The sequence below is a fragment of the Berghia stephanieae genome, chromosome 7, assembly GCF_034508935.2.
Source record: "Berghia stephanieae isolate SIO BIC M18660-M18661 chromosome 7, UCSD_Bste_1.3, whole genome shotgun sequence".
Classification (NCBI taxonomy): domain Eukaryota; kingdom Metazoa; phylum Mollusca; class Gastropoda; order Nudibranchia; family Aeolidiidae; genus Berghia; species Berghia stephanieae.
In genome coordinates this window covers 25,784,836-25,802,335 of record NC_088366.1, presented here as the reverse complement: position 1 = coordinate 25,802,335, position 17,500 = coordinate 25,784,836, and the positions used below count along the sequence as shown (strand labels likewise).

The 17,500-nt window shown below is 38.6% G+C and overlaps 1 protein-coding gene across 4 annotated transcripts in view; it reads left to right on the top strand.

Annotated features, from left to right (window-relative positions):
* Positions 1-13,301, top strand: part of LOC144976950 (uncharacterized) — a 31,899-nt gene extending 18,598 nt beyond the window's left edge. For 3 of the 4 annotated variants that reach the window (XM_078921579.1, XM_078921580.1, XM_078921581.1), the window contains 2 exons: positions 10,226-10,431; positions 11,886-13,301. In XM_078921579.1, coding sequence (XP_078777705.1) covers positions 10,226-10,431; positions 11,886-13,296 — 1,617 coding nt within the window. In that variant the 3' untranslated portion in view covers positions 13,297-13,301. Of the gene's footprint in view, positions 1-1,185; positions 1,323-10,225; positions 10,432-11,885 lie in introns of those variants that run through there. The other variant, XM_078921582.1, reaches the window with a different exon arrangement.
* The last annotated feature ends 4,199 nt before the right edge of the window (positions 13,302-17,500 follow it).

The following is a 17,500-nucleotide window of genomic DNA, read 5'->3' as shown; positions in this document are numbered from 1 at the left end:
CCACCGTTACAAAGATTGTGAAAATCTGTAGAAGATTTATGTACGTATGCCACTTATCCTGGCTTGACCGCTATGGTGACCATCTGTTTGGAAACGGCTGACCATAATTGACCACGCATGGAATTATAGAATTAGAAGAGGTTATCCTTTCGGACCATGCCGAACGATCTCGCACACTCCTTGCTCGGGGCGGAGCTCAGGCCGGGTTTTGGCGGACAAATCTCTACCTTATGTGAAAGGGTTGTTCTTAGGATTAGCATGACGACTAATAAATCCTGGTTTTTTTTCCAATATTATTGGAACAGGCTTAGAAAGTGTCGATATTGTTTTTAATTTTTATGTTTTGTTTTGTTTTTAGGTGTTTAACGGCGCTTTCGACACTATTTAGGTCATTTAAGCGCCCGTTTCTGTCTTTCATCAATCTTTTATCGGCCCCGAGGGGCAACAGCTGATCAAAACGTGTACTGTTGTAATAAAATCTTTATAAAATCATAATAGTTACATGTTTGTTAAGTAAAAATATCTATTTACAATTTCTGCAGGAGTTCACATTCCTGCAGATACTTTAAAATTGTAAGCGGATCGACCGACTGGAACAGAGACTTCAAGTCTCTGTTATCATAATGTTGTGACCTTATCTGTTCTAATTCTGTACATTCAATTAAAATGTGTTGAACTGTCAGGTCACAGTTACATGTTCTGCAGAGGGGTTTTTCATCCCTCTCCAGAAGGAAACGGTGAGTGAGGGCAGTATGTCCGATCCGGAGTCGAGTTATTTTTACCTCGTCTCTTCTTTTTAGCCCCGAGTTGGGTCTGGGGCCGAGGTCACTTTTAATTTGTTTTAATTTGTTATGTACATCTCGACTCCAGGATCGTTCCCATTCCTTTCGGACATGTTTTTTTAAATTGATTTTTAAATCCGCGTGTGGGATTTTACTGCCCTCTTGTAATTCTTGGCTCACCGCCTCTTTTGCCAGTCGATCCGCTTCTTCGTTCCCCTGGATACCCACATGACTAGGTACCCAGAGAAAACAAACTTTCTTTTTTTTAATAAATAATTTATTTGCACCTTCCAAGATACTTATGAGTCTTGGATCGGTGCAATAAAAATTTGAGATCCCCTTTAGTACGGACAGCGAGTCAGACAAGATCAAGAATTTATTTTTATTCGATCTCTCAGCCAAACGGAGAGCATTTAGGATTGCTCTCGATTCCGCTGTAAAGATCGAAACATTTCTATCCAGGCGAAGTGATCCTGTGCCTTCCGATGAGTGATAGGCACATCCTACTGCATCTGCGCTCTTTGAACCATCCGTAAATATGTGAGTATGGTTTTTGTATGTTTGTAATATTGCTTTTAGTGTCTGTTTGTAAATATGTGGGTCTGTTTGTGATTTTTCCAGTTTTGTTAGGTCCAAATTTATGTTTGGTCTATGTATGGACCATGGTGGTGTCTTTGCCTGGACGTATGGGTGTATCCTGTCTAGACTGATGTTCATGTCTGCGATGTCTTTTTTTATTCTGTAACCTAATGGTGGTGTCATTTTTGGGTGCTTTCGAAATTTTTCTTCTAGTGTCCTATACATGTAGTGTACATGTTTGTGTGCTGGGTTGTCGTGCAGCGATGTGACCTTAGTAACATACTGGAGAGCCAGTTTTTTCCTCCTGAGATGGAGAGGTGGCTCATCTGCCTCAGCATAAAGGCTTGCCACTGGAGAAGTGCGGAAAGCCCCGAGTGCCAAGCGCAGTCCCTGATGATTAATTGGGTCCAGCATGCCTAAGTAGGATGGTTTTGCAGAGCCGTATACAAAAGATGCGTAGTCCAGTTTTGATCGAATAAGGGTTCGGTATATCTTTAGAAGAGTGTTTGTGTCCGAACCCCATTCCATGCTCGACAGAACTCTCATTATTCTCATTGCTTTCATGCATCGCAGTCTGAGATCTTTGATATGGGCGAGGAAATTTAGTTTCCTATCAAAGATCAAACCCAGGAATCGGGCTTCCTCCTTTACCTCAATTCTGGAATTGTTGAGATAAAGGTCAGGCTGTCTAATGCAGGTGCGTTTTCGGCAGAAGTGGACAGCTACTGTTTTTGATGGGGAGAAGGAGAAACCATTGAGATTTGCCCACTCCGACAGTTTGTTTAGTTGGAGTTGTAACTGTCTCTCAATGGTGTCCATACTCGATTTACTTCGATAGCATACAAGAAAGTCATCAACATATAAGGAACAGTCAACATTCTGTCTCATTGCATTCACTATTGAGTTTATTTTAATCTCAAACAGAATGGGAGACAGAATGCTACCCTGTGGAACTCCCTCTTCCTGATCAAATGGATCAGAAAAGGTGGATCCTGCTTTGACCTGAAAGGATCTGTTGTTTAAAAATGCTCTGACAAACATTGGAAGGTTTCCTCGTAGACCAAGATTGTGCAGATCTTTGAGGATTCTGAATTTCCAAGTTGTGTCAAAGGCCTTCTCAAGGTCAAAGAAGATTGCTACCAAGTGCTCACCTTTGGCAAAGGCCTCACGAATGAAGCTCTCTAGTCGAACAAGGTGATCAACAGTTGATCTGTTCTTTCGAAAGCCACATTGGAGGTCGGAGAGGGAGTTGTTGTGTTCCAAGTAGAACATCAGACGCTTGTTGACCATTTTCTCCATCAGCTTGCATAGGCAGCTGGTGAGGGAGATTGGTCGGTAGTTTGAAGCGTCCGAATGGTCTTTCCCAGGTTTTGGGATTGGAATCACGGTGGCCAGATTCCAACTAGGTGGGAAAGTCTGTGTTGTCCATATCTTGTTATAGATATTCAAAAGGACAACCAGACTATCTTGTGGAAGATGTCGGAGTATTTCATAACTGATGTTGTCAGGACCCGGTGCTGTGACATTTGTGTCACGGAGGCAGGCACCCAACTCCTCAAGTGCAAATGGTTTGTTGTAGTCTTCAGTGTTTGTAGATGTAAAGTTTATTGGTGTGTTTTCTGCGTTTTGTTTATGGCGCAGAAATTGTGGTGTGTGGTGTGCAGACGAGGAGCTGTGCGCCAGCCTCTCGGCCAGAGTGTTGGCAATGTCTTGTTCTGTTTCAGCCACGGATCCATCGGGACGTGTCAAGTGATTTAGTGAATCACTATCGGATCCCTTCAGTTTCCGTAACATCTTCCACACCCTATTCAGGGGTGTCTGGCTATTTATTTTTGAGACAAAGTTTTGGAAGGATCTCCGTTTGTTTTCTCGGAAGATCTTCCTACACTTTGCTCGTAGTTTCCTAAATGTTGCGAAATTCTCAGGGATTGGGAATCTCATCGCTTTCCTGTATGCTTTTTTCTTCTCCCGTAGGGCCGCTCGACATTCCTCTGAAAAACCAGGGATTGTGTTTTCTCGGTTTACCAGAGGTTGTTGGTATTGTCGAGCTGCAGATATTTGTTAAAATATTTTTGAATTTGTCATAGCTGTCCACCTCTGTCGTAAGGAGTCTGTGACACTCCTGTGAGAAAGTTTCCCAATCTGCTCGCCGTACACTCCATCGTTTGGGCTGTGGGGCCCTTGAAGTCGGGGTGATGTCGAGGCAGACTGGAAAATGGTCAGAACCGTGATCGTCATCGATCACAGTCCAGGAGAGATCTGGAGCTAATGTAGGATCACAGAAAGTGAGATCGATGGCAGACGTTGTAAGATTGTGAATATTTACCCGTGTTGCCTCGAGACCGTTTGCCAAGTATACATCCATTTTCATTATGAAAGCCTCCACTGCCTTTCCCCTCTGGTTTGTGTCTGTGTTTCCCCAGAGAGGACTGTGAGCATTGAAATCTCCCATTATCACATAGGGAGGGGGGAGTTGGTTTAGAACTCCCTCTAGCTCGGCAGACTGGAGGCGATGATCTGGTGGGATGTACACAGAGCAGATGGTGATTGGTCTGTGCAATGTCACTCTCACTGCTATTGCCTGTAGATTTGTTTTCATTGGTATCAAGCGGTGGGGGGTGCTCTTCTTCGTGAGAATTGAAACTCCCCCACACGCTATCTGGCCATCAGAGTGAATCAGATGATTGGCCGTATATCCTTTTACTGTGTAGTCGTCTGCTGGTAATTTTGTTTCCTGCAGACAGACTACATCAGGATTCCTCTGGAGGAGGAGGTCCAATTCTGTTCTATTTGATCTGATCCCTCTGATGTTCCAGGAAATTAATCTTGTCTGACCAGGTATCCTAATTTTTTGTGGGGAGGTTAGGCAGTATGCCTGCCTTCAACCCTTTTACTTTTATTCTCCTAGGAGGAGAGACTTCCATAGGAGAAGGAGGTCCTGTGGAGGGCCTCTCGGTTTTTTTAGGGCTGAGTTTTTTTGAACCCTTGGGATTTTTAGGTCCCTCTGGGTTCTTAGATTTTTTGGGGCTTTGAGGCCCCTCAGGGGGATTTGTGGATCCCCGACTGGTGTTGGTGGCTCCATATTCTGGGAAGGGGTGGAGTTTTGTTTTTGGGGGGATAGAGAGGGCTCACGGGAATGGAGATGGGGGGTGGGTCCAACATCCACGCCCATGAGGGGGAGAATTTTTTTGTTTGGGGAAGGAGGGGGGGTGGAGGTCGCCTTGGAGGTGGATGTGGAGGGGGCTGCAGGTTCCACATCTTGAACCTCCAATGTGTCAAAAAGATTTTTTGACACATTTGCGACCTTGTTTTTAGGTCTTGGTGGCTTTTTCTTTTGAGGACTGTCTTTTCTAGTCTGTGCGATTTTGCCATGGCTGTTTTGGTTATTACCAGCAGCCCTGGCAACTTCTGCATAACTCTTGGCAGAAGCAGCGACCTGCCGAGGGGGGCAGATCACTGCTTTTGCCTGAGCAAACGTACCGCCGTAAGTGGCTCTGTATGTCAAGATTGCCTTTTCTTCTTGCCACTTAGGACAATCTTTCGAATGTGCTGCATGCTTGCCTTGGCAGTTCAGACAACAAGGGTCCACTTTGCAGTTTTCCTCATTGTGGTCTTCTTTGCCGCAGCGGGGGCATGTAGCTTTACGGCGGCAGTTTGTTTTAGTATGGCCGTACCGGTGGCAGTTAAAACATCTCATGGGGTTCGGGACGTAAGGCCGAACCTCCAAGTCGAGGTATTCAATTCTTATTCTCGACGGGGGTCTCGGGCTGTCAAAAGTCAGGATCTAGGTGTTGGTCTGGATTGTGCTGTCGCCGCGGCGGATGCTAACCCGCCGAGCTTCGACAACACCCTCCAGTTCCTCAACCATCTCCTGCTCCGAACAGCCTACCAGATCTCTGCTTCTTATGACACCTTTTGACCTATTGAGGCTCCTGTGAGCCTCAACGGTGACTGGGATGTCAGAGAATCTGGTACATTTCAAGAGGTTCTCACTCTCTTGTCGACCCTGCACTTGTATCATTAAAGTGCCAGAGTTGTTCCTGTTCACTGCCTTTGGTGTACCGGCGCCATTTGCTTTGAGTGCCTTGCTGATGGTGAAGATACTCAAAGTGTTAAGTTTAATATTATCCTCATTCGGTTGAATTACCAGGAACGGCGAGAATTTTGGGGTTGCCATTCCTGGTAAGTCATCAAGAGTCATCGGGGCTGTAATCTTTCTTTTCTTTCCTGTCTGGGGTGGGGCTTTAAGGGGAGAGTTTTTGCTATTTTTGGCCATGATATTTATAAGTTTTTATTCAACCCGGCTATATTGTGCCCACTAGCACGGCTCAGTCCCACACTTGGGGGTAAGGCACTCACCGAAGCTATACTCCTCAAGTCTGGCCTCCTCTTGTCCTTCCATGGTCCTTGGGGAAAAAAAAAAAAAAAAAAAAAAAAAAAGGACTCGAGGGGTGGAGTTGGGGGACGTCCCGCCTCCAGGCCTTTCTCTCGGATTGACCCTAATCTTTGCGTTGCACAAAGACTGACTGCTGATTCAGAGATGACAAACCATGATTAAAAAGAAATTTCATGGGGGACAGGAACTAGATATGGTTTTAAATCTAGTCCTTCCAATCTCTTTGCCTAAATGGAGGGGAGTGCCAAAAAATAGATTTGGCATCTCTGCGTTGGGTAGCTCGGGCCATCTACAAGGTAGGCTACCCACCCGTCTTTAGAGAAGCGTCAAGCCAAAGAGGAGTGTTGGGGTAGAAACACCTCGCAAGGTGAACCCCCCTCAGCCTCCAGGATCAATAGCTCCTCCTTATCGGGGTCCTCTCGGAACTGCGCACCCTCAGCAGAAAGGTGCCTGCTGTGCAGGATTTGGAAAGGAATATCTCCTCGTTGAACCTATTTCAACGGTACAGGGTATAGAGATACTGGGGGATAGAAGACAGTTAAGAAGGCTTGTTTTCCTCGGTTCTCTCTCTCTCTCTGTCCTGGCAACTCAATTTTGATAAGGAAGGGAAATTTGGAATCATTAATTTTTATGTTCATAATGATATGAAGGGCATTTTTTCCCCTGACAAAGCTCATTTTGCTGAACAAAATGAGCTAAAAAAAAAAAAAAAAAAAAAAACAATATTATGCATAGAATGTACTTGTTAATCTTCTGTTTGAGTAAGAAAAATCTACTTTTGGAATATTTGCCACTGTTTTTAGTAAAGAAATTTTTTTTCTGACCCCCTGTCCACCCATCAGAGATTGGGTAGCTTTGTCTATTAGATCTGGCGGAAAGTACTTTGTGATAGACTAGCGACCTATCCAAAGGGTCACCAGCAAATACTAGTGTGCGTTTTACGCTATAGAAATAATAATAATAATAATAATAATAATAATAATAATAATAATAATAATAATAATAATAATAATAATAATAATAATAATAATAATAATGATAATGATAATAATAATGATAATAATAATGATGATAATAATAACAATAACAATAATAATAATAATAATAATAATAATAATAATAATAATGATAATGATACATCTTTATTGTCCATAATTATGGCAATTTGTCTTTTAGTTACTTTGTTATAACGCTATATTATAACAATAACATTGAACATATATTTCACGCCTACCAATTCCTTCTCTCTCTTTCTCTCTCGCTCTCTCTCTCTCTATCTCTCTCTCTCTCTCTATCTATCTCTCTCTATCTCTATCTCTATCTCTATCTATCTATCTATCTATCTATCTATCTATCTATCTATCTATCTATCTATCTATCTATCTATCTATCTATCTATCTATCTATCTATCTATCTCTTCCTCTCTCCTCTTCCATGGGCCCAATGGCTCTGAAGGCCTACATATTTACTTTTTTATGTAATGCGAAATTGCCATATGAGCTATGGGGCTAATCTTGGAGCCTTCATAGAGGGCGGCCGTTTAGATTAATCAGGCTCACAGTGGTGTTTATCACAGTTTCTGTAACGTTTACTATTTGCCTATTTACCTAAGAGACCCAGCAACCCAATCACTGTTGGGTCGACAGACCTGTCAAATAAAAAGAGGGGAAAAAGCCTTTTCAATAGGATCCAATAGTCTGATGTCACGTCCGTAACGAGCAGCTTGCTTCTAAACAAGGAAAACCCGTACTTTTTATTCTTCATGATGGTGAGATTTTTTTTCACATGTCATGTGATCAGAATGTATAAAAGTCAAAACATGGTCAGATTTTATCATGTTTTTCTCCTCTGGATACACTTTTATGCTCAGCGAGAAGTATTTCATAAGAGCGTCCGCCATTATTCCGATAGTTTAGAACCAGTTACTAAGTTACTATACGTCATTACGAGGAAAGTGACGTCACGACTGTTGAATCTTATTTATGACAACTGAAATGCTTTTTAACCGTTTTGTTAACGAAAGAAAAAATGTAACCTCTCACAACCCCCCCCCCCCCAAAAAAAAAAAAAAAAAAGAAACAAACAAACAAACAAACAAAAAAAAAAAAAACACTCAAGCTCGTGAACGTCCGGAATTCCAAAAGGCAAGAGTGTAAGAATCGTATTTTATGTCCTGGTGAACCCAAAACTTAAATCGAGTTCTCAAGTTGATGTATCAAATTTGGGTTAAAATAAATGCCTTCATTAAACTTCTCCTTTCCAACCATATGAAAATCGTCACATTCGTTACGATACAACCCGCACTTTTATCATTCAGACCTCTTTCGTAAATCACAGAATTTAAAGTAAATGTTTTATTATAGCTATAAAAACATGATAGTGTGTTGTAGAGTTCATTTTGTTGATCAATATTATGCATAGAATTTGTTTGTTGCTTTTCTGTTTGAGTAAGAAAAAACTATTTTTGTGTTTGATGGATGTGAAATTTTGTGGAAAATTCTGAAAATAGTTGGTAAGGAAAGGGTTTAAAGGGGGATAGGGCGGGGGGGGGGGGGGGGGTGATTTGTTTGTTTCCTTTTTTTTTTTTTTTTGTTTGTTTGTTTCATATTGATGCTTTGCGCTCAACCAAAAAACTCACAACATTCGCCAGCCGAAAATAACGTACCAACATACAGATCTACGTGAAGTTAATCTTGAACTTTAATGGTCTGGTTAATACAGTTTAGTGACAACTACTCATAAAAATGGCTGGCTAAAAACATTTACAGAGACCTGAGTGACGTCATCTTCGTTCTTATCTATAGCTCACAACACCTTAAATTCCAAATTCTGATCAGTTTGACTTTAAACTCAATTTTCTTTATATAGGTCATTCCGACCTAATACCATAGTGACTCGATGGGTCACACATGCCTTTTGTTAGAATCAAATTAGTGGACGTGGCGTGGCCTCGTGAGAATACTGTATTTGTCACCGATTATGTCACTTTATTATGTCCAACACAGTGAACACAATAATGAGGACATCTCACATGAAAACTATATTTCAAAGGGCTTGGTAATTTCGAATAAAAAAAAAATCTTGAACTTTTTATAGAGCGCAATATTCACTAAACGTGCTCAAATCGGTTTACAATCGGGTCCCTGGCCAACAGCAACATATAACATGTAGAATGAGACATGACGCCTGCTAGGCGATATTACAATTTTTTTTTTCCAACAGAGACAACGCTGTTGACGTCCAGGTACTAATTTTACACATGATTACGGCGAGAGAATGTGAGTAAACGGCTTTTTCAAGGACTCAACTATGCGCTGAGCGAGGCTCAACCCCAGGACGTTCCGATCCGGAATCGGGTGTCATACCACAAGATCAAATGGCCTCTAAGAGTGAACAAACTCACAAATCACACAACATACAGAAACAATAAGGCACAACACTTGGATAATAGTCCTATAGATAGAACGAAGTTGACGTCACTCATGTCTTTGTTATTGTTTTTTGCTATCCACTTTTATGAGCAATTCTCACTAAACTGTATTAACCAGACTATAAACGTTCAAGGTAACACACATTTAAAACACCCCCCCCCCCTCTCCCAAAAAATGTTTTTTTTTTAACTCAAAAAAATCCAACTTCAGGATATATATGTGGTGCTTTGTTTATTTTAGTTTTTTTTAAAATTATTTTGTTTGTTTGTTTGTTTTGTTGTTGTTGTTGTCGTTGTTGTTGTTGTTGTTGTGTGTATGAGAGTGTGAGATTGCGTGTGTTTTCTGATATTCTTTCACAATATTTGCAGTCTTCAGCCATTCGTCCTTTCATTGTATGGTTTAATGGTACTTAATCACTTACATAACATGATTACGCTGTCATGCTGTCAAAAACAAATGGACTTATTGACCGACGGAAATCCCAAGGACGTCATAATCATAATAATCTAATAATTTATAACAACATGTGTATTGTCCGAACATGGGGAAAGTGTCCAACATGGGGAAAGTGTCCGAACATGGGATAGTGTCCGAACATGGGATAGTGTCCGAACATGTGGAAAGTGTCCGAAATCATCGTTTTGTATCAAGTTTAACTTTTTCTGTATTATTTTGCTTTTACTTCCGAACATAATCTTAGATTACGTTACGAAACCTGTTTGAAAATAAACTTAATCATTAAATCCTTCAGGGACATTGGGCCCATCAATGTTTGTTTATTCATCTTAACAACGCCACTACCACATTATCTCATTCATCTGTAGTGTTTCGTTCATCATGTTTTGTTGATAAAGGGGAAACCCGAAACCTTCATTTGATCTGTTTTTGTAATTAAATTGAAACTTATTTTCAATTTCACATTGTTATTCATTTCTTCGAGCTTCGAGCAGCAACATTTACATTACTCTTTTTATAAAGACATCGAGCTATCATTTTTTTTTTTTTAACTCATGATATAAATGTCATACCTCTGCAGAAAATCAATCCTTTGAGCGGATCATGTCCAACTGGCCAGGACGGCTCATCTGGTTCATCCAAGGACAAAAACCATGGGGCTGGGGCTTACCACAACCACCTTCACGCCAGTCTCCAGGCCTTCAAGGCCAGAAAATGGCGTCCGTTGAGTCCTGACACCACCCAACGTCCTACGTCCACCCGTTGTAGACCTATCAGTGCTAAGAGGTATGGATGGCACTGTTGAACTGTCAACTCCCTTTTTTTTTTATTATCCGGGATTTTTCTGGGAATTTTATGTTTACTTGTTTGTTCATTTTCTTTTTTTTTTGTTTTGCTCTGTTATTTTTTCTTTGTTTTTTTTTTTTTTAATTGTTTTTGTTTTGTTGTTTCTTTGAGAGTGTTGGGGGTGTTGAAAACGGGGACTTATATTCAATAAATCCCGACAGTTTTTCCATATTTTTTTTTTCCTTAATGAATTCATGATATTTTCACATGTTTTATGATTAATTGAGAATTTAGGGTGTGTTGCCTATGGCATATTATTTCTAGTGGACTGCAGTATAATAGATCTGCAGTTTCTAATGCTTATTTCTTTTAGTAAACCGAATTAGAATATTTTAGCTTTTTGTGCTTTTAGCATTTGGGAAAATTTTCGATTTATAAAATCAAAATCCTAATTTTTAAAGAGTATCATCATGCTTTACTGGCATTGTGGGTTGGCAGTTCTGGAATGCCCCCCCCCCCTTCCCCCGAATTGACACAAAACACATTAACTTTAACATTACTTTTTAAATATAATAATATATGACCCACCGCCTCAAATCGGTGTCGGATTATGCCGGGTCAATTTATGTGCTAAGGAATTAAGCCAATATTTATTGTCAGTATATGAGATGGGTAATAGTTTTTAAAGTGCAAACATAAATGACTAAATAAGTATATTAATTAATTAATTAATTAATCAAATTTAACATCTGATCAAAATGACTTCAATGGTTTTTTTTTGGTTTTGGAAGGGGGATGTTCACACCGATATGTTGATTACTAACTTTACAAAAATTATTAAATCCGGGTCTACTTATATAAGACTTTGAAGTATATTTCTTTCACTTGATTGAGTTGATCGGATTTGCTTTATACTTTTATTAAGTTGAGTAAATATCAAAATAAATTTATTATATTATTGTATTGTAGATCATCCTCATTATCAAAACTAGGTTCATGCAAAATATGACCCTCCGGTAACATTTAGTGTTGATCTATTTCTGAAAATGTAATAATGTAAAGTGAAAAAATGGGTTAGATAATTTTATGCATTCTGAGGATAACGGATATTCTTTTTTTTTAAACCAACCTTACTCTAGAAAGGCACGTGTACAAAAATTTGGCCAGAAAACGCGCGAGGTCCCAATTTGAGAGCTTTTGTCAGGATGAGGGTCATTTCAATCCATATTTGAAGGACGAGTTTTCTGGCAATTTTTTTAAATACGTGTCTTTCTAGAGTACAAGAGTTAAATGGTTAATATTACAAATTAAAAAAATCTCACATATCTAATCATTTTAACTTAAAATCCCTTATTTGGTATAATATGGTCGAACCAAGCATAATGCCGTTTTGTGATTACCGGTCACATATTTCAATAACTTCAAATTTTCTTTTTAAAATAATCTAATTCCAGACCATCCTCCGCTATGCAAGACATTGTTCTACATCCTCCTATAGCACAACGGCCAGAAAGTTCCCCATCGTATTCTACCAGCTTTGGCAATCGCCTTTTTCCGTCAAGGCCGGATACTCCACGAGTAAATCCTGGGAATTTTGACACCCTAAGTCCACGGATTTTGAGTCACTTGGTAACAGACCCACGGCCAATGACTCCCAATTCCACATACGGTGACATCATTGCTTTGAAATCAAAACGAAAGTCTAAAAAATCTAAATTACGGGGAAAGACAGAGGAAAACATTTTCAACGATGCTTCAAGTGATGTTGGTGAAGATGACAATGACGAGGATGACAGTGATGATATTGAAGATGATGAAAGTAGTTTCGATAGTGATGATTCTGAGGACGAAGCTGGAAAAGATTGTGGACCTAACCTCGCACATCAACGTAAAATACCCGATAGTCTTCAAAAGCTCCGTCCAGAGCAACTTGATCACGTTTACAAACCAGCACATAAACGAGATATGACAAGATTTGACTTCGACGCAGAAAAAACACAAATTCCCTTGTACGATTTTGTATGTCCCATTCCTCATCCCTTCAATAAAATCAATTTCCGACTACACGCACGAGAGAATACAAATTGGCGTTTTGCATCTGCAGAACCAGACACTCCTGAATTAAGCACCATATTCGATCGTCTGGTTGAACTTGAAAAAAGACAAATTGAGACGGAAGAATGGGAGGACAAACGAATGAAGAGTTACTGGAGAAAAAGAACTCCTATCTCTCGAGATTCTGTGAGTGCTTCAATTAGACTCAAAGACAAACGCTGTTGCTCGTCGTGTTTACAGCCGTGCTGTGTCGGTGACTGTCCAAATAAAAAACAAAGTTCAAATCTGATTTGTTGTGAAATGTGTCACCAACCATTTTGCATGGGTTCTTGTGTAGATACCAAATACGAGCAGCGCATGCGTCAGCCTCGAGAAACTACTGTCACGTCACTTCCACCACGTCAACCGCTTCCTAAAAATTGCCGAACTTGCCAGAAAAAACACACAGCAAAACTCATCAACGCTAATCAAGTAGTTTTAGGTAGACCTAAATCTGCATTTTCTACTTACAGCCGTGGTAAAAATTCTGCAAAACCTAAAGACTTGCGGCCAAAATCAGCCATGAATATAGAAAGAACTATATCTGAAAAGATAGAACAGTTAGGAATCGACCCAGTGCAATCCAGTCCCTCCCCTAAAACTTCGAGGCCCTCAAGTAGAAACGGAATTATTCCAGGGAAGACTTACTTCTCCAATCTTAGTCGATCTCTTACAGACCTCTCAAGTAAAAAGAGGTGCAAGTCAGCTAAATCGCGACGCCCAAGAAGTAGGACTGGTACAAAAACAAGGCATTCCATAGATATCAATTGATATACATATATATATATATATATATATATATATATATATTATATATATATATATATATATATATATATATATATATATATATATATATATTTATGAGTATGTAGCCAATGTGAATGTGGTTTTACTTGAAGAGTTTGCTGGCTACCTTGTAAATAATCATTGACTGTTTCGTTGTTTTGGGCATTGTTTTACCATCAATAAAATGCAATAGCAACAATTCAAAATAATTCTAGTTTAAGAATTTACCCATTATAGTTTTGTGTGTTTGTCTGTATACATTTATATGTGATTGTAATGAAAGGACAGTTTAGCTTTAGAAGTTTAATAAAACGTGCGATACTTTTAATTTCAGTTTAGTGTCTAAGAAAAAGAGATGACGCACTGTACAAAAGGACAGGGTTCAAGTTCAGTTGAGGGTGTCGATAGTTGATAGAGCACTCGCTTCACACGAAAAGGGACATATATCGATCCCGCAGTAGGTCGAGATATTTTTCTAACCTCTCTGTCCACCCAGCAGTGACTGAGTGGCTGAGTCTGTTAGATATGGAAGAATGTACTATCGTCTTATCCAAAGGATAGCAAGCAATTGTTAGTCTGTTTCATGCTATAGAAACCGGGACAAACTCTGGCTCCAAGGGCCTACTTTCAAGTTCACTTCCCACAACACTCTTGAAAACCAGATGCCGAAGAAAAAGAAAAACAAGAAGCAAAACAAAAACACACACAATTACAAACAACAAAAGAACAAAAAACAAAAATAAAACAAAAATAAAGAGCTGATAATGAACACAAGAATACCCCAGCGGCAATCTACCCATATAAATCGCCTAAGGCCACCCAAAATCAACATAAACACCTGCTCATGATCCTTACACTATAATATATATTATTATATATATAAAACCATCATGTAATTTACCAATCAATCTACTATCACGCAGAGATGATTTAGAGAGTAAAGCATCATCTGCCAAAGAAACGCACACACTCATATTCCCGTTTGGCCTCCCCCCCCCCCTCCCCTCCTACAACGAATGGAAACGTTTTATATAGACCAATATCCACTTAATATATTCAAAGCCGTTTACAAGTAGTCCCAAGCCAACAGCGACACTTAACATCTAGACAACGTTTTTCTTTTTCTTTTTTTTTTTAATTAAATAATTATTATTATTATTATTTTTTTTTTTGTATCTAAGGGTTTTTACCGCGTTTGCAACACATTTAGGTCACATCAGCGCCAGTAAAAAGGATGAATATGGATGGTAAAAAGGTTCTAAAATTAGAATTAAAGCACCAATGAAAAAGTAAGACAAAGAGGAATTGGTTCAAATAGAGAACAGATGTTGATTGCAAGAGCATACTATCAGTGTACTTAATTTAAGATCACCTAAAAGTGACAAAAATATCATCTCCCAAAACTCTGATTATACATTTGACTGTTTTCCTTTGAGACAGGGTATCCTGTCAGGACCAGAACCAAGTAATCTCATTTCAAGACAGAGACAGAAGTATTTTGGAAAACAGGTATTGGGAGATAGAAGACACAGTGAGTGTCTTCCTGTCCACTATGGGAGGTCATGAACCCCACCCATGTGTAGGACAAGGTGATATTCCATTTATGTTTTTGACAGAGACAGCTTATTACCGGTGAGGTTCTCAATCTTATATCTGAAAACAGTGGGAGAATGTGGGTAAAGAGCCTTTCCCAAGGACTCAACTTTACGTTGTCCAGAGCGAGCGTCGAACAAGGAACCTAAAGGCCCAAAGGCGAGTGCATGTATTATCATATGACCAAACTGCTGAACACATGATCTTGTTGTAGCTGTAATAGCTAGTAGTTCAGATGCTTTTGAGTTTGTGTTCTTTGGTCGAATACCTTGTAGTATACGGAAGAGGCCATCTTAATTGACCCTCATCAAAAAAGAAAGAAAGAAAGACATCAACGGCATGAAAATGACTCAAAGTAGAACAGCTAGTAGACTAGTAGACGTATCGCGAGATAGTTTCGTGAATCTCGAACACCTCTCGGCAGTTAAGAAATCTTGGTCTGGAAAGTGGAACTATGTCATAATTACGCACAAAATTCACAACCACCCACTTTCAATCACTTTTCCCATATCAGTTAGGCCAGTGATTCGAACAACAGGAGATCGTAGAAATAAAATGTCCATCCCACCGGCTGGAACATTAAAAAGAATTATTTCTCTCATTATATCAAATTAGCGTCGTTGTCATTGGTCTGTTGTCGTTCTGTTTTCTAAATAATATGTAAAGTAAGTAAGTTGTGGACCAATCCTTCAATACTGGCTACCAAAGCGACGAAGAAGAGACTTTTTTTTTTTCAATTAAATACTCTGTTGTGCTGAAAAGTATGTTTTCTACATTGAACATTGGAAATGATAAATAAATTAAAACCTTATAGTATGACTATAAGCAAATGCAACACGGTTGTCTTCAATATGTTAATTTACTTTTATTCAATTGTGAGTCGAACATTATTTAATTATTAGACTAACATTTATATATTGCCTTGAATAAGAAGTAAACGTGTAAATATAATCACAGGAGTTGTCATTTTATCACAGTGTTAAATAAAAATATCAATAAATTAGGGATTATTTCTTTTCCTATAAATTCTTAATAAAAGCAAGAATAAAGATTTATTAATAAAATTGCTCATTAATAATAAATTCCCCGTCTTTCTTCAACATGGTTTACAACAATTGTCTAGTTTAAAAACTTAATAATTTCACTTTACACTTTTACACCCTTTATTTAAAATATACATATTACAATAATTAAATTTAACGATTGCTAATTGTAAATGACAAGAAAATATACGACAATAATGAAATAAATCAATTACAGTAGTTAATCATAAATCTACTTCTTTGGTATAATATTCTAAATGATTAAAACATAGTCCAATGAGTATCTATTGTTTTAAAAAGGATAATATTGAACCATAAATCCGGATATCTGTTTATACCTAAAACACAGTGGAATCCTTATAAAGTCAACGGACCAGAAAGGTATGTGACTTTAAACAAGGTTAACTTTATTCATTATCATTTGAACACACGTAGATAAAGACAAGAAGTTTTGAGACCAACAAGAGGTATTGACTTAAAACAGAAGTTGGCTTTAAGAGTATTGACGTTATGCGTATTCCACTGTATTATCATACTTCAATAACAATATCATAAACGTCAAGACTTCATCAAAAGTGATCGCTTGTCTCAAAACAGTACTGATTGGGAATAAACTTTAAACACAAAATATTGAATTTTAAGCTTATGATATAAAATTTGAGTTAAAATAAATGTCTCCACTTAGTGAATGGGGACCCCAATAGCTCGGTTGGTAGAGCACTCACTTCACACGCAAAGAGACTGAGATCAATCTAGGATGCAGTCGAGATTTTTTTCTAACCTCCCTTACCACCCAGCAGTGAACCCTGAGTATCTGAGTCTGTCAGATCTGGTGGAAAGTACGTCGCAATAGACTAGCATCCTATCCAAATGGTAGCAAGCAATTACTATTGTCCATTTCACGCCATAGAAACTGGAGATAAATAAACTACGACCCTAATGGGTCTGAAGGACTACTTAAGGAAAAAGTTTTGTTTCTTAAACTTCGACGATCTTAAATTTCCTAAATCTGATTACTTTAACTTTTTAACTATCTAGTTTTTCTTCATTTAGATCATTCCAACATAATAATAAATTGATGTGGTGGGTCACTGAAATTCCATTTATTTTATCAGAATTTACAGCAATTTGTAAGACGTGTGTAAAGTCAATTGTAGCGCATTGAGAATTATATATAATTTTGATAATGCGATATTAATGCTTTGCGTTTCTGTAAAATACTCACATCTGCCAGCTGGATATATTTATAATGTAACAACATACAACGCTGTGTGTAACCTTTAATATTTAGTCTGATTGATATAATTCAGTGAGAACTAATCACTAAAATGGCTGTCTAAAAACTATACCAAATAGCTGCGTGACGTCAATTTTATTCATTCTTTATATAAATGTCATCTGCTATTCCGTGATACAAAAATTTAAAACAATCTTAGTTTTTAGTCTAGAGAAGACAAGAGTATTACCGACACCCAGATGGGCAACGAAGAATACATATGGAAGATTAAAGCGATAAGTATTGAAACACTACATCATTGGCTTGTCAAATA